Source organism: Pristiophorus japonicus, chromosome 12 (genome assembly GCF_044704955.1).
Source record: "Pristiophorus japonicus isolate sPriJap1 chromosome 12, sPriJap1.hap1, whole genome shotgun sequence".
In the NCBI taxonomy this organism is placed as follows: Eukaryota; Metazoa; Chordata; class Chondrichthyes; family Pristiophoridae; genus Pristiophorus; species Pristiophorus japonicus.
In genome coordinates, this window is record NC_091988.1 from 14,038,932 (window position 1) to 14,056,553 (window position 17,622).

At 43.9% G+C, this 17,622-nt stretch overlaps 1 protein-coding gene across 14 annotated transcripts in view; it reads right to left on the bottom strand.

Moving 5' to 3' along the window:
* The window catches only part of LOC139277138 (microphthalmia-associated transcription factor-like), a 403,865-nt gene that overhangs the window by 184,289 nt on the left and 201,954 nt on the right, over window positions 1-17,622 (bottom strand). For all 14 annotated transcript variants that reach the window (XM_070895178.1, XM_070895176.1, XM_070895177.1 and 11 more), the window contains one exon: window positions 1,879-2,119. In XM_070895178.1, coding sequence (XP_070751279.1) covers window positions 1,879-2,119 — 241 coding nt within the window. The remainder of the gene's footprint in view (window positions 1-1,878; window positions 2,120-17,622) is intronic.

Consider the following 17,622-nt stretch of genomic DNA (forward strand, 5'->3'; position numbering starts at 1 on the left):
CCAACTGGGAGGGGGAGGAGGGGAGGAGGAGGAGGAGGAGGGGGAGGGGGAGGAGGAGGGTGAGGAGGAGGAGGAGGGGGGGAGGGGGAGGGGGAGGAGGGGGGGAGGGGGAGGGGGAGGAGGAGGGGGAGGGGGAGGGGGAGGGGGAGGGGGGGAGGAGGAGGGGGAGGGGGAGGGGGAGGGGGAGGAGGAGGAGGAGGAGGGGGAGGAGGGGGGAGGGGGGAGGGGGGTGCTGGACATCAATCAGCAGCTCTCGACATTTCCCTGCCTAACCTGGAGGCAAACTGCAATGGCCCTACCACCACCTGGCTGAGATGAACTAACTCAGCATAGGCCGGGAATCGGACCTGGAACCGCCTTAGTCTGTGTGTTTCACCCATGTATTGCCTAAACCAGCTGAGCCATCAGAAGAATTTTACGTTCCGTTCTTGGAATGTGTCAGGACCGTATGACTTCATTACAGCTTTGAAACTCAATTGGAGCGATCTTTACAGATTTTCACCACCAAGAACTCCTAAACAATCCTTTGTACATGAAATGTAAGATAATTTGTTTTGATCCATTTATGTTTTTAATGAAACTGGTAAAATGATCACAGTTTTCTATTAATGGAACGTTGAAGGTTTTACTCCACACAAACAGGATTGTAAAGAGATTAGGCTGAACAAAATTATATTCAAAGTCTGTGACCAACTTCAGTCGAAACAGAAATAACAACACCTTTGTTCAAGAAGCTTGGATTACAAATGTTGCCCAATTTATACAAACCTGACTTATTTACAGGACCGCTTTTCTAGAGAACATAATGAAAAATATAATAAAATATAATTCAAGCTTTACCTTCTTGTTTCTGTGTTTCATTCATTCAAATGGAACAAACTATATCTGATTTTACAAAACTGAATGCAGATTTTGCATTAATTGGAACAGAACAATCCCAAACTTATTTAAACATCAAACTTGACATAATTAGAAACATCAATAAACACACTTAAAATAGCAATACTAAACAGAGAAGCGATGAGACCAGAAAGGAGTATTCTGACACTTCATTCTTTTGACGAGCTTCAGTAACCATAAAATTGATCAAAGGCCTGATGCACAGAGCAGATAAACAATGGAGCTATTAGTCAACCACTGTAAAATTCCATTTTCTAGTTGCTCCTGTTTTGTTCTTTTGTTATACAATATTATAAGAAAAATGAAATAAATAATCAAAGTCTGAACACTTTGAGTGACAGTTCAAATATATGAATCTAGATACAGGTTCACAACAACGACAAGAAAAATCTAAATTCTTGTATTACCCAAATGGAGATCCTGCAGTAATTAGGCAGGTATTTACTATAGCCCCAATAATAGGGACATACTAACAAGCCCCTGCAGTTCCCTGTCTGATGAAGAATCAGGGTTATTAGAAGACGTCAACTCATTGGAGGAAATACGATTAAATGTGACCACTGGCAAAGAGTTGAAAGCCCAGCATGTATTAGATAGTGCAGTAGTTTCTGTGACCAGCTTCGGTTCTGGGCATCTGACAAAATGTTCAAAAAGTACATTCCAAGAAAATAACTTTTAAAATGAAAGCGACAGCTGTTTTGAAAATCAAATTTAACCTGTTACCATTTTCAAAGACAGCAAATATTTAATGCTACAATGTGTCGCAGAGACTGTATGTACGCTTCTGATTATCATGATGCATTAACTGTAAAAGAGTTAATAATATTTTACTGTGTATAATTCTCCTACTGCTCATCTGGTTAATCTAAATTAGGGAGATTATTCCCTTCATAGCCTTACTGAACGTCTCCTCAAAAGGTCTGATATATCAGGTAATACAGTCTGATAAGGAAGACAGACATAAAGGATAAGCTATACCTTGAGGACTTCCATTGGCACCTGGGTATTTGTGGGTAGGCTGGTGGGGACGCTGACGTTGATGGCCTGTGTCTGGCTGACTGGCACTCGCTGCTGAATGAACTGTGCTGCCTGCTGCTGTTCTCGTCGTTCCTGCTCCTGCATTTGCTCGCGCATGAGCTGCTGTCGTAGCAGTATTCGTGATGTCATATTGGAGGAGGTTAATGGGGGTTTAGCTGATCCTTGCTGCTCTGATGAATTGCTGTGGTGGAAACCAATAATGGAGAAAACAGACTTCTATTAGAAGATAACACCAGATGAGCACAAAAATATGCTAGTTAGCTAAAGGACATGACTCACTTAATGTGCTGGTGACTCAAATTATTGACAAAAAATTTAAGAGCTGGAACGTACAGTTTGACAATATGCAACCTACACTGTTTGTTTCAAGGTGATTTTTTTTCACACTTGGCAGCTATTCAGCTAAATGTGGCCTCAGACTTGAAGAAGATCTTCATAGAGTTAAATATAAAAGTTGAATACATGTCTTGAATTGTTCTCTGTGAATCCCGATATGTGACAAATGTCTGCGTTTTGTGCTACAAAATACATTGGAATCTGCACAGTTGTCTGACTTATTCAGAAAACCAAATACAATCCATTCCTGTGGCTCTTTAAAACATTATTTAAACTACAGAAGTTGAGCCTAGTCACAGCAAATGAGACCATCCTCCTCTTCGTCCCTTTAACAAAAGCTAACACGAGGGGAAACAGTTGCAGGACTATGGGGAAAGGGCGGGGGGAGTGGAACTAATTGGAGAGCTCGTTCAAAGAGCCGGCACAGGCAACGATGGGCCGAATGGCCTCCTTCTGTGCTGTATCATTCTGTGATGAAGACATCATCCAAAATGTCTGCGAGTACACCGACAGAACAGATGATTTTTTAACACAATGACATGGTGTTCAATTTAGCCATCGAAGCTATTATTTTATTGGTGACATTTGTCTCAAACTTTTGAACTTTCCTGAAATGAAAAATATCTAAAGATAAAATTATTAAAAATAAAATTCAGCAAACCATCATACAAGTGTCTAAACCCAGAAATACACTTGGATCATTTAAATGATGATAACGGAGCCCTTTAGGTAGAACACTGCAAAATAACATTTAAAAACCACAAAAAACTCAGCACAAACTCAAAAATGACCTGGTTGACAAACATTTGAGGGATTTTTAAAAAATGGTTACGGAGTAATGACCACTTTTATTTGGTAACGTACAATGTTCTCAGCTACACAGCATGAATGGAAATGTTTTGTTCTGAAACGGTTAAACAAAATACCAAAACAATTCTGCAGCACACCGGTATATCAGATAGTCAGGCTAACTTCTGTCAATTATGTGCTACTGTCTTGTTACAATACCACTGACAAAGAACAGATGTTAAGTTCAGTTACACACCTCTTACTGAAGCTGTGTAAGCCTGGTTACTAGTCTGTACAGACTTGGCTGTCAACAATTGAAAACATTATAGCTATTAGGGGGCAATTTTAACTCCCAGGCAGGAATGCAGTCGAGGGTAACTTGGACAATGTTAACAGCCGGTTCTCAATAACCTGCCTAAATCCCACCAAAAGAGCCAGGGAGCGGCTGCCCGGCTGTTCAAGTTCGTTGGCTCGGAGGTAACCGCTGGGGACTCGGGGGAACGGTCCCCGGCACAAATAAGCAGATTGTTCGGGCGGGGGTGGAGAAGAGGACAGAGGGAAAAACTCAGGAGTCCTATTCCTCCTGGCCCACAGGAAACTTCAATTATGTTTAAAAAGCCTTATTGGGCCTCTTCTAGCCCTCGATAAAGCTCCCAACAGCTCTTCCCTGGCAGGAAAGACACCACAGCTTTCCCGTTCAGGTCTCAGGTAAAAGTAGCAGTCAAGCCCCCATGATATCGTCAGAGGAAGATCTTCACATTTAAAGAAAGCGGGTTACCGCCGGATGTGCAATTTAAAATCGCAGTCGGCCAGATTGGGATGGGAAGCGAGTGGGTAGGTCCCCAACTCCATTTTAACTGCACCCATCTCCTGCCCTGTTTCCGCCAGGCAGGGAGGGTTCAAACTCCGCCCATAACATTTGACTTCTAAATGTTCAATGGCATGTTCCAAGAGGTGGGAGGACAAATGTGTGTGTTTCCCTAATCTAACAGGGGTAGATGCAAACTAATCAGGCTCACCCAAAAGGAGGCAGGGTAAACAGGGAGACAAATGAACCTGAGACAATTGGGTCAAATGTTGTTGCGCTGTGAATGGACAGGATCTCAAGTCGTGTGATGCCATCAGTATTAATGTAGGCGGAGGTGCGGCAAATGAGGGTACGGGGCCCAGAAGAAGCGAGGGCCCAGGGGCAGCACGGGCCAGCCCACACTGCGATGTGTGCGCGCATTAGGTCCGTGCAGCAGAGCAGGTCTCCAGTTGTCCTGGTTTAACCCTCGCCACTGGATAAAGGCTTAGCTCTGTCAAGCCCGTGTAGTGGCTGATGTGCAACGGTCACCCCACGTTAAAAAAAAAAATCCACGCACAGGCATCGCCCATCCTTCAATTGGAGTTCAGGACTGGAACATCGGGTCCTTCATTGAAACATCTGTGAACTCATCCCTTTTTGTGTGGAAGCAAGTCATCCTCGTTCGAGGGATCGCCTATGATGATGACCTACTGGCCGATAACATAGCAACACCAACCGAGATCTGGTGCTAGGCCACTCTCAAAGATTCTTGCCTGGCTCAAGCGAATGGAAGAGATTTAAAAAGACATATTTTTCAACAGTGGGCAGAGGAATGAAGGGAAAATAACGACGTTTGCATCTGCTGGAACCATCAATCAATTTGAGAAACTTTTTATGAAGTAGATTTTCCGAGAAAAGTGTTTTTAAGATATCAAGTGTATATTCTGAACTGAAGTTGTGCCCTAAAATGAATCATCAGAAGGACTAATGGCTCATCTGTGTGACCTCCCCTAGTATAATGGAGATGCATTAAATCGGCAGGTGAATCAAAGCAGACCTCCAGCAGAGAAGCTGATGTATATGGTGTGAACTGCAGGGACAATTCACTTAAACACAAACTGCCCACCGAGAGCTTGAAATGGAAAATATTACTATGTTTACTAGTAACATATAGGCTTTAGCACAACAGGCCAATAAAAAAAAATCCATCGTGAAGCATTCATTTCTCATCTGCATTCAGTTATCACACCATAAACTTGAAGGATCTGCATGCCCAAAGTATTTAACCATCACTAAAAATGGATAATATTTCTATTTAAAGCTTTTCCAGGTTTAGCCCTGCACTTCGTTAATATATTCGGAACCAAGAATTTTGTTCCTTCTAAAGTTTTATTAGTTGCTGATCCATTCATAAAAATTGCAAACTTTATCAGGCCAGAAGATTGTGTCATTTACAGCAAATTGTTTCACATAAATCATTTCCTTCAGATGCCACAGATTTCCAAAAAGACTTTGAGCAGTGCGAGACAGTTCTAATTTTGAAGATGACAGCAGCAGCAAAATAATTAGAAGTATTCTCCTGCGCTCAATTTATAAATCTGTAAAAAAAAAAGACTGCATTCCAAGGCAATAAAATTAATTTACAGAACTGATACACTAACATTTCAAACACCTAGGGCCCAAGATTTTCCCTCTCCTTAAGGCCTGTTCCCACCGCAAACCGGCGGTCACGCTGCGGAGTGGACTGGCCGCTGACTTTTAGTGGAATGGCCGCTGATAGCCCAGTTGCCCTTCCGAGCTTTGCTGGCGGTGCTCCGATCCCCGGCCCAGCCCACCGCCGATCCACGGTATGTGTATCATCACCGTGTGCACCGCCAATTTACCTCCCGACGGCGACATTCCGCTCTGAAAATCTCCGGCCTGCCTGGCGGTGCCAATACAAGCTTTTCCCCGGTGGTCCAGTCAGGCTGTGGCCTTCTGCAACGGTGGTGTGGCTTCCCTAAAGGGGAAGGCGCGCCGCCGGCTGTCGCATTTTTTTTTTTTGTCGGCCAAGTGACATGTCAGCTGACATGTCAACAATTATGCCCCTGGTTTGGCCGGGCCGTCAACAGGCAGCCCGGCACCCCCCTCTCTTGGGTGCCAGGCCACTGGCCCGGCCGAAACCCACTGGTGGCCCAGTGGACCGAAATGTTAAAAATCGCGGAGGCTCTCTCCTTTAAGCGAAGGGGAGAGCCGTGGTGACACGGCGCGTGATGACATCATCGCAGCGGTCACTCCGCACCCCGCCCCCCCCCCCCACAACTTCCGCCCCTCAGGTGTTACCACCGGCCCCCATTAAGAGTAACTTCCGGATCCAAGTAAAAAAAACAAACAAAGAGCGGAATTTCGCTCAAGAGGCGACCTCAACCACCGCGGCGGTGAAAACACACAAAATGGGGAGGGGGCACCCCGTTTCGGGCGGGGGGGGCAATTTTGGCCCCATGCATTCTTCTGAAAATGTCATTGTAGTGTCGGATAGAATCCATTTTAAAATGCTTTTACAAGATACCCTGAATTAAATGAACAAACATCCAATTCATAATGAAATACTGTTTGGGTGAATGTACGATGGGCCAATTTTGTGAGGAGGCTGTGGGGAAAGTTGAAACTGCTTTATAACCCGGCAAGGCCGGGGATGCAGAGGTGGCGAGACCTCATTATCATTTTTAGGTTCCCCTTTCCTTCCGGCAGCCGGACAAATTGGACAGCGTGGCCGGCCGCTGGGAGGGAGTCCCAGTGTAAGGAGGCCGCAGCTGGGGATGCTTGGGGACGGTTCTCGGCAATCGGGAGTGGGGAAGGTTGGTCATGACTGGGAGGGGGGTAGGAAGAGAGTACACCGCAGTGGTGGGGGGAAGAGAGAGAGGGAAAGGACATTGCGGCTGGTGGGAAAACATAAGAATTAGGAGGTGTAGGCCATATGGCCCCTCGAGCCTGCTCCGCCATTCAATATCATGGCTGATCTTCAACCTCAACTCCACATTCCTGCCAGATCCCCATATCCCTTGATTCCCCTAGATTCCAAAAATCTATCGATCTCTGTCTTAAATATACTTAACGACTGAGCCTCCACAACCCTTTCGGGTAGAGAATTCCAAAGATTCACAACCCTCTGAGTGAAGAAATACCTCCTCATCTCCATCTTAAATGGCCACCCCCTTATCCTGAGTCTATGTCCCCTAGTTCTAGACTCTCCAGCCAGGGGAAAGAACCTCTCAGCATCCACCCTGTCAATGCCCCTCAGAATCCAATATGTTTTAATGAGATCACCTCTCATTCTTCTAAACTCCAGAGACTTTTAGCTCAATCTACTCAATTTCTCTTCATATCTCATCCCAGGGATCAATCGAGTGAACCTTTGTTGCTCCGCCTCGAGGGCATGTATGTTCTTTCTCAGATAGGCCGCCAAAACTGTGCACAGTACTCCAGGTGTGGTCTCACCAAAGCCCTGTACAACTGTAGCAAGACTTCCTTACTCTTGTACTCCAACCCCCTTGCAATGAAGGCTAACATGCCATTTGCTTTCCTAATTGCTTGCTGTACCTGAATGCTGACTGTGTTTCCTGTACGAGTACACCCAATTTTCTGAACACCATCATTTAATAGTATGAAACACTGGTTAGGCCACAGCTGGAGTACTGCATGCCAGGAGATCTTAGAGATACTGTGATCGTGACCATCTTTAAAAAAGGGGACAGGTCCGACTGCAGCAACTACAGAGGAATCTCCCTGCTATTAGCCACTGGGAAAGTCGTCGCTAGAGTCCTCCTCAACCGTCTTCTCCCTGTGGCTGAGGAGCTCCTCCCGGAGTCACAGTGCAGATTTCGTCCCCTACAGAGCACAACGGACATGATTTTTGCAGCATGACAGCTGCAGGAAGAATGCAGGGAACAGCACCAGCCCTTATACATGGCCTTCTTCGACCTTACAAAGGCCTGTGACATTGTCAACCGCGAGGGTCTATGGAGCACCCTCCTCTGTTTCGGATGCCCCCAAAAGTTCATCACCATCCTCCGCCTGCTCCACGACAACATGCAGGCCGTGATCCTGACCAATGGATCCATTACAGATCCAATCTACGTCTGGACCGGGGTCAAACAGGGCTGCGTCATCACCCCAACCCTCTTCTCAATATTCCTCACTGCCATGCTCCGCCTCACAGTCAACAAGCTCCCCGCTGGAGTGGAAATAAACTACAGAACCAGTGGGAACCTGTTCAACCTTCGCCATCTCCAGGCCAGGTCCAACCTCTGTCATCGAGCTGCACTACGCGGCCGACGCCTGTATCTGTGCACATACAGAGGCTGAACTCCAGGACATAGTCGATGTATTTACTGAGGCGTACGAAAGCATGGGCCTTACACTAAACATCCGTAAGACAAAGGTCTTCCACCTGCCTGTCCTCACCGCACAGCACTGCTCCCCAGTCATCAAGATCTACGGCGCGGCCTTGGACAACGTGGACCATTTCCCATACATTGGGAGCCTCTTATCAACAAGAGTAGACATTGACGACGAGATTCAACACTGCCTCCAGTGCACCAGTGCAGCCTTTGGCAATCTGAGGAAAAAAGTGTTTGAAGACCAGGCCCTCAAAACTGCCACCAAGCTCATGGTCTACAGGGCTGTAGTAATACCCGCCCTCCTGTATAGCTCAGAGACATGGACGATGTACAGAAGACACCTCAAGTCGCTGGAGAAATACCAGCAATGATGTCTCCGCAAGATCCTACAAATCCTCTGGGAGGACAGACGGACCAACATTAGCGTCCTCGACCAGGCCAACATCCCTAGCATTGAAATACTGACCACATTTAATCAGCTCCACTGGGCAGACCACATTGTCCGCCTGCCAGACACAAGACTCCCAGAGCAAGCGCTCTCGTAATGGACTGTTCAGTCACCTAAGGACTCATATTAAGAGTGGAAGCAAGTCTTCCTCAATTCCGAGGGACTGCCTATGATGATGATGACTGCGTGCATTTCTAGTCACCACATTACAGGAAAGATGTGATTGCACTGGAGAGGGTACAGAGGAGGGTGGGGGAAGAGAGGACGCGCGGAGGGGGGGGATGGGGGGGGAGGGAGGATGCGTGGAGGGGGCGGTGAGAGAGAGGAATATGTGGGGGTGGGAGAGAAATGAAGACATCAGGGCGGGGGGAAAGAGGGCATCACGGTGCGGAATATGGGTCGTGGGGGGGGGGGGGTGGGGAAGGTCAGCGATCTGAGGGGATGGCTGCGGGCAATTTCGGGACGTGTTTCGTGTATTTAACGGTTTATCCATGAGTCATTAGGAATCTACAGATGCCTACTTCTGCATAGATACAGAACTTGTACTCCATTCCAAGAACTATCGCCAAGGGATAGCAATACAAAGAAGCATAGAAACATAGAAACATAGAAAATAGGTGCAGGAGTAGGCAATTCGGCCCTTCTAGCCTGCACCGCCATTCAATGAGTTCATGGCTGAACATGCAACTTCAGTACCCCATTCCTGCTTTCTCACCATACCCCTTGATTCCCCTAGTAGTAAGGACTTCATCTAACTCCTTTTTGAATATATTTAGTGAATTGGCCTCAACAACTTTCTGTGGTAGAGAATTCCATAGGTTCACCACTCTCTGGGTGAAGAAATTCCTCCTCATCTCGGTCCTAAATGGCTTCCCCCTTATCCTTAGACTGTGTCCCCTGGTTCTGGACTTCCCCAACATTGGGAACATTCTTCCTGCATCTAACCTGTCTAACCCCGTCAGAATTTTAAACGTTTCTATGAGGTCCCCTCTCATTCTTCTGAACTCCAGTGAATACAAGCCCAGTTGATCCAGTCTTTCTTGATAGGTCAGTCCCGCCATCCCGGGAATCAGTCTGGTGAACCTTCGCTGCACTCCCTCAATAGCAAGAATGTCCTTCCTCAGGTTAGGAGACCAAAACTGTACACAATACTCCAGGTATGGCCTCACCAATGCCCTGTACAATTGTAGCAACACCTCCCTGCCCTTGTACTCAAATCCCCTCGCTATGAAGGCCAACATGCCATTTGCTTTCTTAACCGCCTGCTGTACCTGCATGCCAACCTTCAATGACTGATGTACCATGACACCCAGGTCTCTTTGCACCTGCCCTTTTCCTAATCTGTCACCATTCAGATAATAGTCTGTCTCTCTGTTTTTACCACCAAAGTGGATAACCTCACATTTATCCACATTATACTTCATCTGCCATGCATTTGTCCACTCACCTAACCTATCCAAGTCGCTCTGCAGCCTCATAGAATCCTCCTTGCAGCTCACACTGCCACCCAACTTAGTGTCATCCGCAAATTTGGAGATACTACATTTAATCCCCTCGTCTAAATCATTAATGTACAGTGTAAACAGCTGGGGCCCCAGCACAGAACCTTGCGGTACCCCACTAGTCACTGCCTGCCATTCTGAAAAGTCCCCATTTACTCCTACTCTTTGCTTCCTGTCTGCCAACCAGTTCTCAATCCATGTCAGCACACTACCCCCAATCCCATGTGCTTTAACTTTGCACATTAATCTCTTGTGTGGGACCTTGTCGACATTTAATCTGTCCCATTTTTTATTTTGCATTGTTGTCGGTTTGACGAGATTTCAACATCAAAAAATATACTGAAGGCATTTTGTACAACTTAGTTCAGTGAGCCAGTAAAAATTATTTGTAAATCGCCAAAATGATCTCATGTTCCAAACATTTATAACTGGGCTCACCCTTAAAGCAGGTAGTACATTTATTAAAAAACTGATGTGACTGAATACAAAGGCCGCTACTTTCATATATAACAGTGCTTCAAACCGTTCATGTCAATATATCAATAAAAGTCTGCTGCAATTTCATTGGACAGATTGGTTGACTGGGGTATATCTTTGAGATGTCCATAAGCAGTTAAGTGTCAGATCAGTGGGTTAGTCTGTAGCACCCATCTATTTAACATAATAGCACTTGACAAGTCAATTACATCATAACAGTAAGTGAAAAATCAATCACTTGATTAAAAACGGTAAAATGTAATTTCTAAACTGACTGGCATCACATATTTACTGACACCTCTGCACATAATGACTAAATCAGTATGCAGGCATGTTTTATAATATAATTATATCATAAACAAACTGGACATGCTGCTAATGGATTTTAAAGATAAAGAGCTATTTTATAACTAATACATGCTACGTTTAACCATTTATTTTTTCTATAAATTAAAGACACTTTTTAAAATGGGGAATGTAAAATTAGGTTACTATTACCGCCTTTTAAAACAATACAATCATGAGAGAGATGCTGTATGTTCTAGTCAAATTGCGTCATAATGAAAGAGAAAGTGTATCTGTTATAGTCAAATTGCGTCATTTGTGCACTATGACAAAATAATGACCTATTCAAAAATATTGCTCACATTATGTTTTCAGAATATAACAGTATCCATATATATTACATGTAACCTTTATTATAGCCTTTGCTGAATCACACAATAGTCTTGTATATTTTCAGAATTATTAGTGTTGAAATTACTGTTGGTGATGTGATAGCATGAACCTTTAATGCACTCACACAAATTCCTCTCCAATATTTTAAACACAGTTTAAATGACTCTTAAAATATCACAGGCAGAGAAATTGGTTTTGTGTCAGGAACCAGCACAAAATGAGCAGCACATCTGGAACACGTGGTCAAAGACAAGGGACTATAGGGAGGGAGGAACTTAATACAATCACGAAAGAAGTAGTACTCAGTAAAATAATGAGACTAAACGCGGACAAGTTCCCTGGACCTAGGGTCTTAAAAGAAGTGGCTACAGAGATAGTGGATGCATTGGTTGTAATCTACCAAAATTCCCTGGATTCTAGGGCGGTCCTAGCGGATTGGTAAACCGCAAATGTAATGCCCCTATTTCAAAAAGGAGTCAGACAGAAAGCAAGAAACTATAGACCAGTTAGCCTAACATCTGTCATTGGGAAAATTCTGGAGTCCATTATTAAAGAAGCAATAGCAGGACATTGGAAGGTGTGTGGGGGACCTGACCCATCCACCTCCATGGCACGAACCTGGTATTGCAGTACTTCCAGGAACGGTGCAGTGGCTCTAGGCCTTTTGGCTAAGAGCATTGGCGCAGAGTGATCCTTGATGTGTGCAAGGTGACCTCTGGAGTTTGTGATCTGACAAAAAATTGGAAAGATTGGCTACGAAAAAGAAAAAAAAAAATAGCAGGACATTTGGAAAAGCATGATTTAATCAAGCAGAGTCAGCATGGTTCTACATATTGATAATTTACATATTGATTGGGCTAACCAAACTGGTAGTAATGTGGTGGAGGAGGATTTCCTGGAGTGTACTTGGGATGGTTTTCTCGACCAATATGTTGAGGAACCAACTAGAGAGCTGGCCATCGAGACTGGGTGATGTGTAATGAGAAGGGACTAATTAGCAATCTTGTTGTGCGAGGCCCCTTGGGGAAGAGTGACCATAATATGGTAGAATTCTTTATTAAGATGGAGAGTGACACAGTTAATTCGGAAACTAGGGTTCTGAACTTAAGGAAAGGTAACTTCGACGGTATGAGGTGTGAATTGGCTAGAATAAACTGGCAAAGGATACTTAAAGGGTTGACGGTGGATAAGCAATGGCAAACATTTAAAGATCACATGGATGAACTTCAACAATTGTACATCCCTGTCTGGAGTAAAAATAAAACGGGAAGGTGGCTCAACCGTGGCTAACAAGGGAAATTAAGGATAGTGTTAAAACCAAGAAAGAGGCATATAAATTGGCCAGATAAAAGTAACAAACCTGAGGACTGGGAGAAATTTAGAATTCAACAGAAGAGGACGAAGGGTTTAATTAAGAGGGGGAAAATAGAGTACGAAATGAAGCTTGCAGGGAACATAAAAACTGACTGCAAAAGCTTCTATAAATATGTGAAGAGAAAAAGATTAGTGAAGACAAACGTAGGTCCCTTGCAGTCGGATTCAGGTGAATTTATAATGGGGAACAAAGAAATGGCAGACCAATTGAACAAATACTTCAGTTCGGTCTTCACGAAGGAAGACACAAATAACCTTCCGAATGTATTAGGGGACAGTGGGTCTAGTGAGAAGGAGGAACTGAAGGATATCCTTATTAGGCAGGAAATTGTGTTCGGGAAATTGATGGGATTGAAGGCTGATAAATCCCCGGGGCCTGATAGTCTGCATCCCAGAGTACTTAAGGAAGTGGCCCTAGAAATAGTGGATGCATTGGTGATCATTTTCCAACAGTCTATCGACTCTGGATCAGTTCCTATGGACTGGAGGGTAGCTAATGTAACACCACTTTTAAAAAAAGGAGGGAGAGAGAAGACGGGTAATTATAGACCAGTTAGCCTGACATCAGTAGTGGGGAAAATGTTGGAATCAATCATTAAAGATGAAATAGCAGTGCATTTGGAAAGCAGTGACAGGATCGGTCCAAGTCAGCGTGGATTTATGAAAGGGAAATCATGCTTGACAAATCTTCTGGAATTTTTTGAGGATGTAACTAGCAGAATGGACAAGGGAGAACCAGTGGATGTGGTGTATTTGGACTTTCAAAAGGCTTTTGACAAGGTCCCACACAAGAGATTGGTGTGCAAAGTCAAAGCGCATGGTATTGGGGGTAATGTACTGACGTGGATAGAGAACTGGTTGGCAGACAGGAAGCAGAGAGTCAGGATAAACGGGTCCTTTTCAGAATGGCAGGCAGTGACTAGTGGAGTGCCGCAGGGCTCAGTGCTGGGACCCCAGCTCCTTCCAATCTACATTAACGATTTGGATGAAGGAATTGAGTGTAATATCTCCAAGTTTGCAGATGACACTAAACTGGGTGGCGGTGTGAGCTGTGAGGAGGATGCTAAGAGGCTGCAGGGTGACTTGGACAGGTTAGGTGAGTGGGCAAATACATGGCAGATGCAGTATAATGTGGATAAATGTGAGGTAATCCATTTTGGGGGCAAAAACACGAAGGCAGAATATTATCAGAATGGCGACAGATTAGGAAAAGGGGAGGTGCAACGAGACCTGGGTGTCATGGTTCATCAAGGTTGGCATGCAGGTACAGCAGGCGGTTAAGAAAGCAAATGGCATGTTGGCCTTCATAGCTAGGGGATTTGAGTATAGGAGCAGGGAGGTCTTACTGCAGTTGTGCAGGGCCTTAGTGAGGCCTCACCTGGAATATTGTGTTCAGTTTTGGTCTCCTAATCTGAGGAAGGATGTTCTTGCTATTGAGGGAGTGCAGCGAAGGTTCACCAGACTGATTCCAGGGATGGCTGGACTGTCATATGAGGAGAGACTGGATCAACTGGGCCTTTATTCACTGGAGTTTAGAAGGATGAGAGGGGATCTCATAGAAACATATTAGATTCTGACGGGACTGGACAGGTTAGATGTGGGAAGAATGTTCCCGATGTTGGGCAAGTCCAGAATCAGGGGACATAGTCTTAGGATAAGGGGTAGGCCATTTAGGACTGAGATGAGGAGAAACTTCTTCACTCAGAGAGTTGTTAACCTGTGGAATTCCCTGCCGCAGAGAATTGTTGATGCCAGTTCATTGGATATATTCAAGAGGGAGTTAGATATGGCCCTTACGGCTAAGGGGATCAAGGGGTATGGAGAGAAAGCAGGAAAGGAGTACTGAGAGAATGATCAGCCATGATCTTATTGAATGGCGGTGCAGGCTCAAAGGGCCGAATGGCCTACTGCTGCACCTATTTTCTATGTTTCTATGTTTTATGAAAGGGAAATCATGTTTAACAAATTTGCTGGAGTTCTTTGAGGATGTATCGAGCAGGGTAGATAAAGGGGAACCAGTGGATGTGGTGTATTTGGATTTCCAGAAGGCATTCTATAAGGTGCCACATAAAAAGTTACTGCGCAAGATAAAAGTTCGCAGGGTTGGGGGTAATATATTAGCATGGATAGCGGATTGGCTAACTAACAGAAAACAGAGAGTCGGGATAAATGGGGCATTTTCCGGTTGGCAAAAGTGACTAGTGGGGTGCCACAGGGATCTATACTGGGTCCTCAACTATTTACAATCTATATTAATTACCGAAGGGACCGAGTGTAATGTAGCCAAGTTTGCTAATGATAAAAAAAAGATGGGTGTGAAAGCAAATTGTGAGGAGGACACAAAAAATCTGCAAAGAGATATAGACAGGCTAAGTGAGTGGGCAAAAATTTGACAGATGGAGTATAATGTGGGAAAATGTGAAGTTATCCACTTTGGCAGAAAAAGTAGAAAAGCAAATTATAATTTAAATGGAGAAAAGTTGCAAAGTGCTGCAGTACAGAGAGACCTGGAGGGCCTTGTGCATGCAACACAAAAAGTTAGTGTGCAGGTACAGCAAGTGATCAGGAAGGCAAATGGAATGTTGGCCTTTGTTGCAAGAGGGATAGAGTATAAAAGCAGAGACATCCTGCTACAACTGTACAGGCTATTGGTGAGGCCACACCTAGAGTACTGCATGCAGTTTTGGTCTCTCTATTTAATTAAGCCTATACTTGCATTGGAGGCTGTTCAGAGAAGGTTCACTAGGTTGATTCCAGAGATGAGGGGGTTGACTTACGAAGATAGGTTGAGTAGGTTGGGCCTATATACATTGGAATTCAGAAGAATGAGAGGTGATCTTATCGAAACATATAAGGTAATGAGGGGACTCGACAAGGTGGATGCAGAGAGGATATTTCCACTCATAGGGGAAACTAAAACTCGGGAACATAGTCTCAGAATAAGGGGCCGCCCATTTAAAACTGAGATGAGGAGGAATTTCTTCTCACAGAGGGTTGTAAATCTGTGGAATTCTCTGCCCGAGAGCTGTGAAGGTTGGGTCAGTGAATATAATTAAGGCGGAGATAGACAGATTTTTGAGCGATAAGGGAATAAAGGGTTATGGGGAGTGGGCAGGGAAGTGGAGCTGAGTCCATGATCAGTTCAGCCATGATCTTATTGAATGGTGGAGGAGGCTCAAGGAGCCAAATGGCCTACTCCTGCTCCTATTTCTTATGTTCTTATGACAATGCTCCCATTCGAACTGCTCCATCTGGTTTTTATGGAAATGAGCCTACTTTGCTCTGATAAGAGTCCATTATTACTTACCTATTATTTGGCTTTGAAAATATGCGCAATTAAGAAATTGAATAACTCATAGCTTTTTTTAAACCTATATTACAGGAATTACATTTCTTTATGTAACAGATATTCCAACCAGTAACAGACAATGCAGATTTTTTTTGGTGCACACTCTCTAAAAAAAAAAAATAAATGCTTTCTTTCTATTCGAGGTCTGTCAGTTTGAAACATTCCCCGAGCCACTAATCCTTTTCATAAAATCAGAGAAAACCCTCTGTGCCACAACAAATGCGGCTGGTGAATAATCGGACTAATTAGCTCCCAAGTCAGTGCATAAATTATTATCGTCTCGAAGTGCATCTTGACACCAATGTTTAGGGTTGTCAAACAGGTCAAAGTAACCCTCAATATTACTAGTTTGAAATTGTGCACTATGATCAATTGGCAGGGATATTATTTGTAGCTGTATTTTCCAACAAAAATACTTTTAAAGGTTGCAGCAAATTGCAGTTATGTTATGCAGGCATTCTTTGATTGCATATTATGCAATAAACTTAACATTCCAAATTCTTGAGGGAATTATTTTCCATCAGGCTAAAAAGAAAATATTTTCAAGATACACTTCAAACCCTGATCTACAAAAGACATTTTGGATAAGTGACACTTAGAAATATATTTCTCTTTCATGTGATTCATTTAAATCTGGAGTAACAGATAAATAGTGTACTGAGTTGCCTCTACAATAAGTCACTATACCAGAGTTAGCCTATTCCAATCAATATTAATGTTGTAAAGCAATGAATTGTAATAAAGAGGATCAAACAATACCCAAACAACTTTGACCTTGTCAGTTTCTGCAGTGTTCAAGTCATGTGCAGAAAAGGACAATCTTTTGGTGTGATTAAGATGGGATAAGGCAAAGGCAACAGATCAAGTAAGCAAAAAGAGCAGATTACTATCTCATCTTTTCTGAGGAAAGCCATGTAGAAAGAACAAAAGAACCTGTAATCTTTCTGTGTCCAAAACAATCGAGAACAAATGGGAGAATGAACTGATCTGGGAAATGTTGAATTCAGTTCAATTTCTCAAGCTCTTAAGTCATCCCCCCCAAAAAAGACAGTTTAAACAACTGAAAATTGGAATGTCGCACAAAATAAAGGTTCACTTAATCGAACTATCTTTTTGAAAAAGAATCCTGGCCTATTTTGTATTCAAATGTAAAGTAAAAGATCAATTAGATAGTAGACGTTAACTCTTTTCAGTTTCTGACAGGCTAAAGTGAGCCTTCCATACGCTATACTGCCACCCCTTCCTGTCGTAAAGTGCAAGGACCATGACCCAACAGACTGCTGGATAAAGCCACATTATTAGTTGGGTTATACAATTAGACTCATTGAGAAAAGATTCAGATTTTGCCACAAATTTCTCCCACGAATACTAATAAAACTAAAAAGGTCTGTCCTAATCTTCTCCAATCAAGTTTCTTTTCCTCTCATTTAATGGTGTGTTTATTATCTCGCGAACCAGGTCAACATCCCCAGCATCGAAGCACTGACCACACTTGATCAGCTCCGCTGGGCAGGCCACATTGTTCACATGCCAGACACGAGACTCCCAAAGCAAGCGCTCTACTC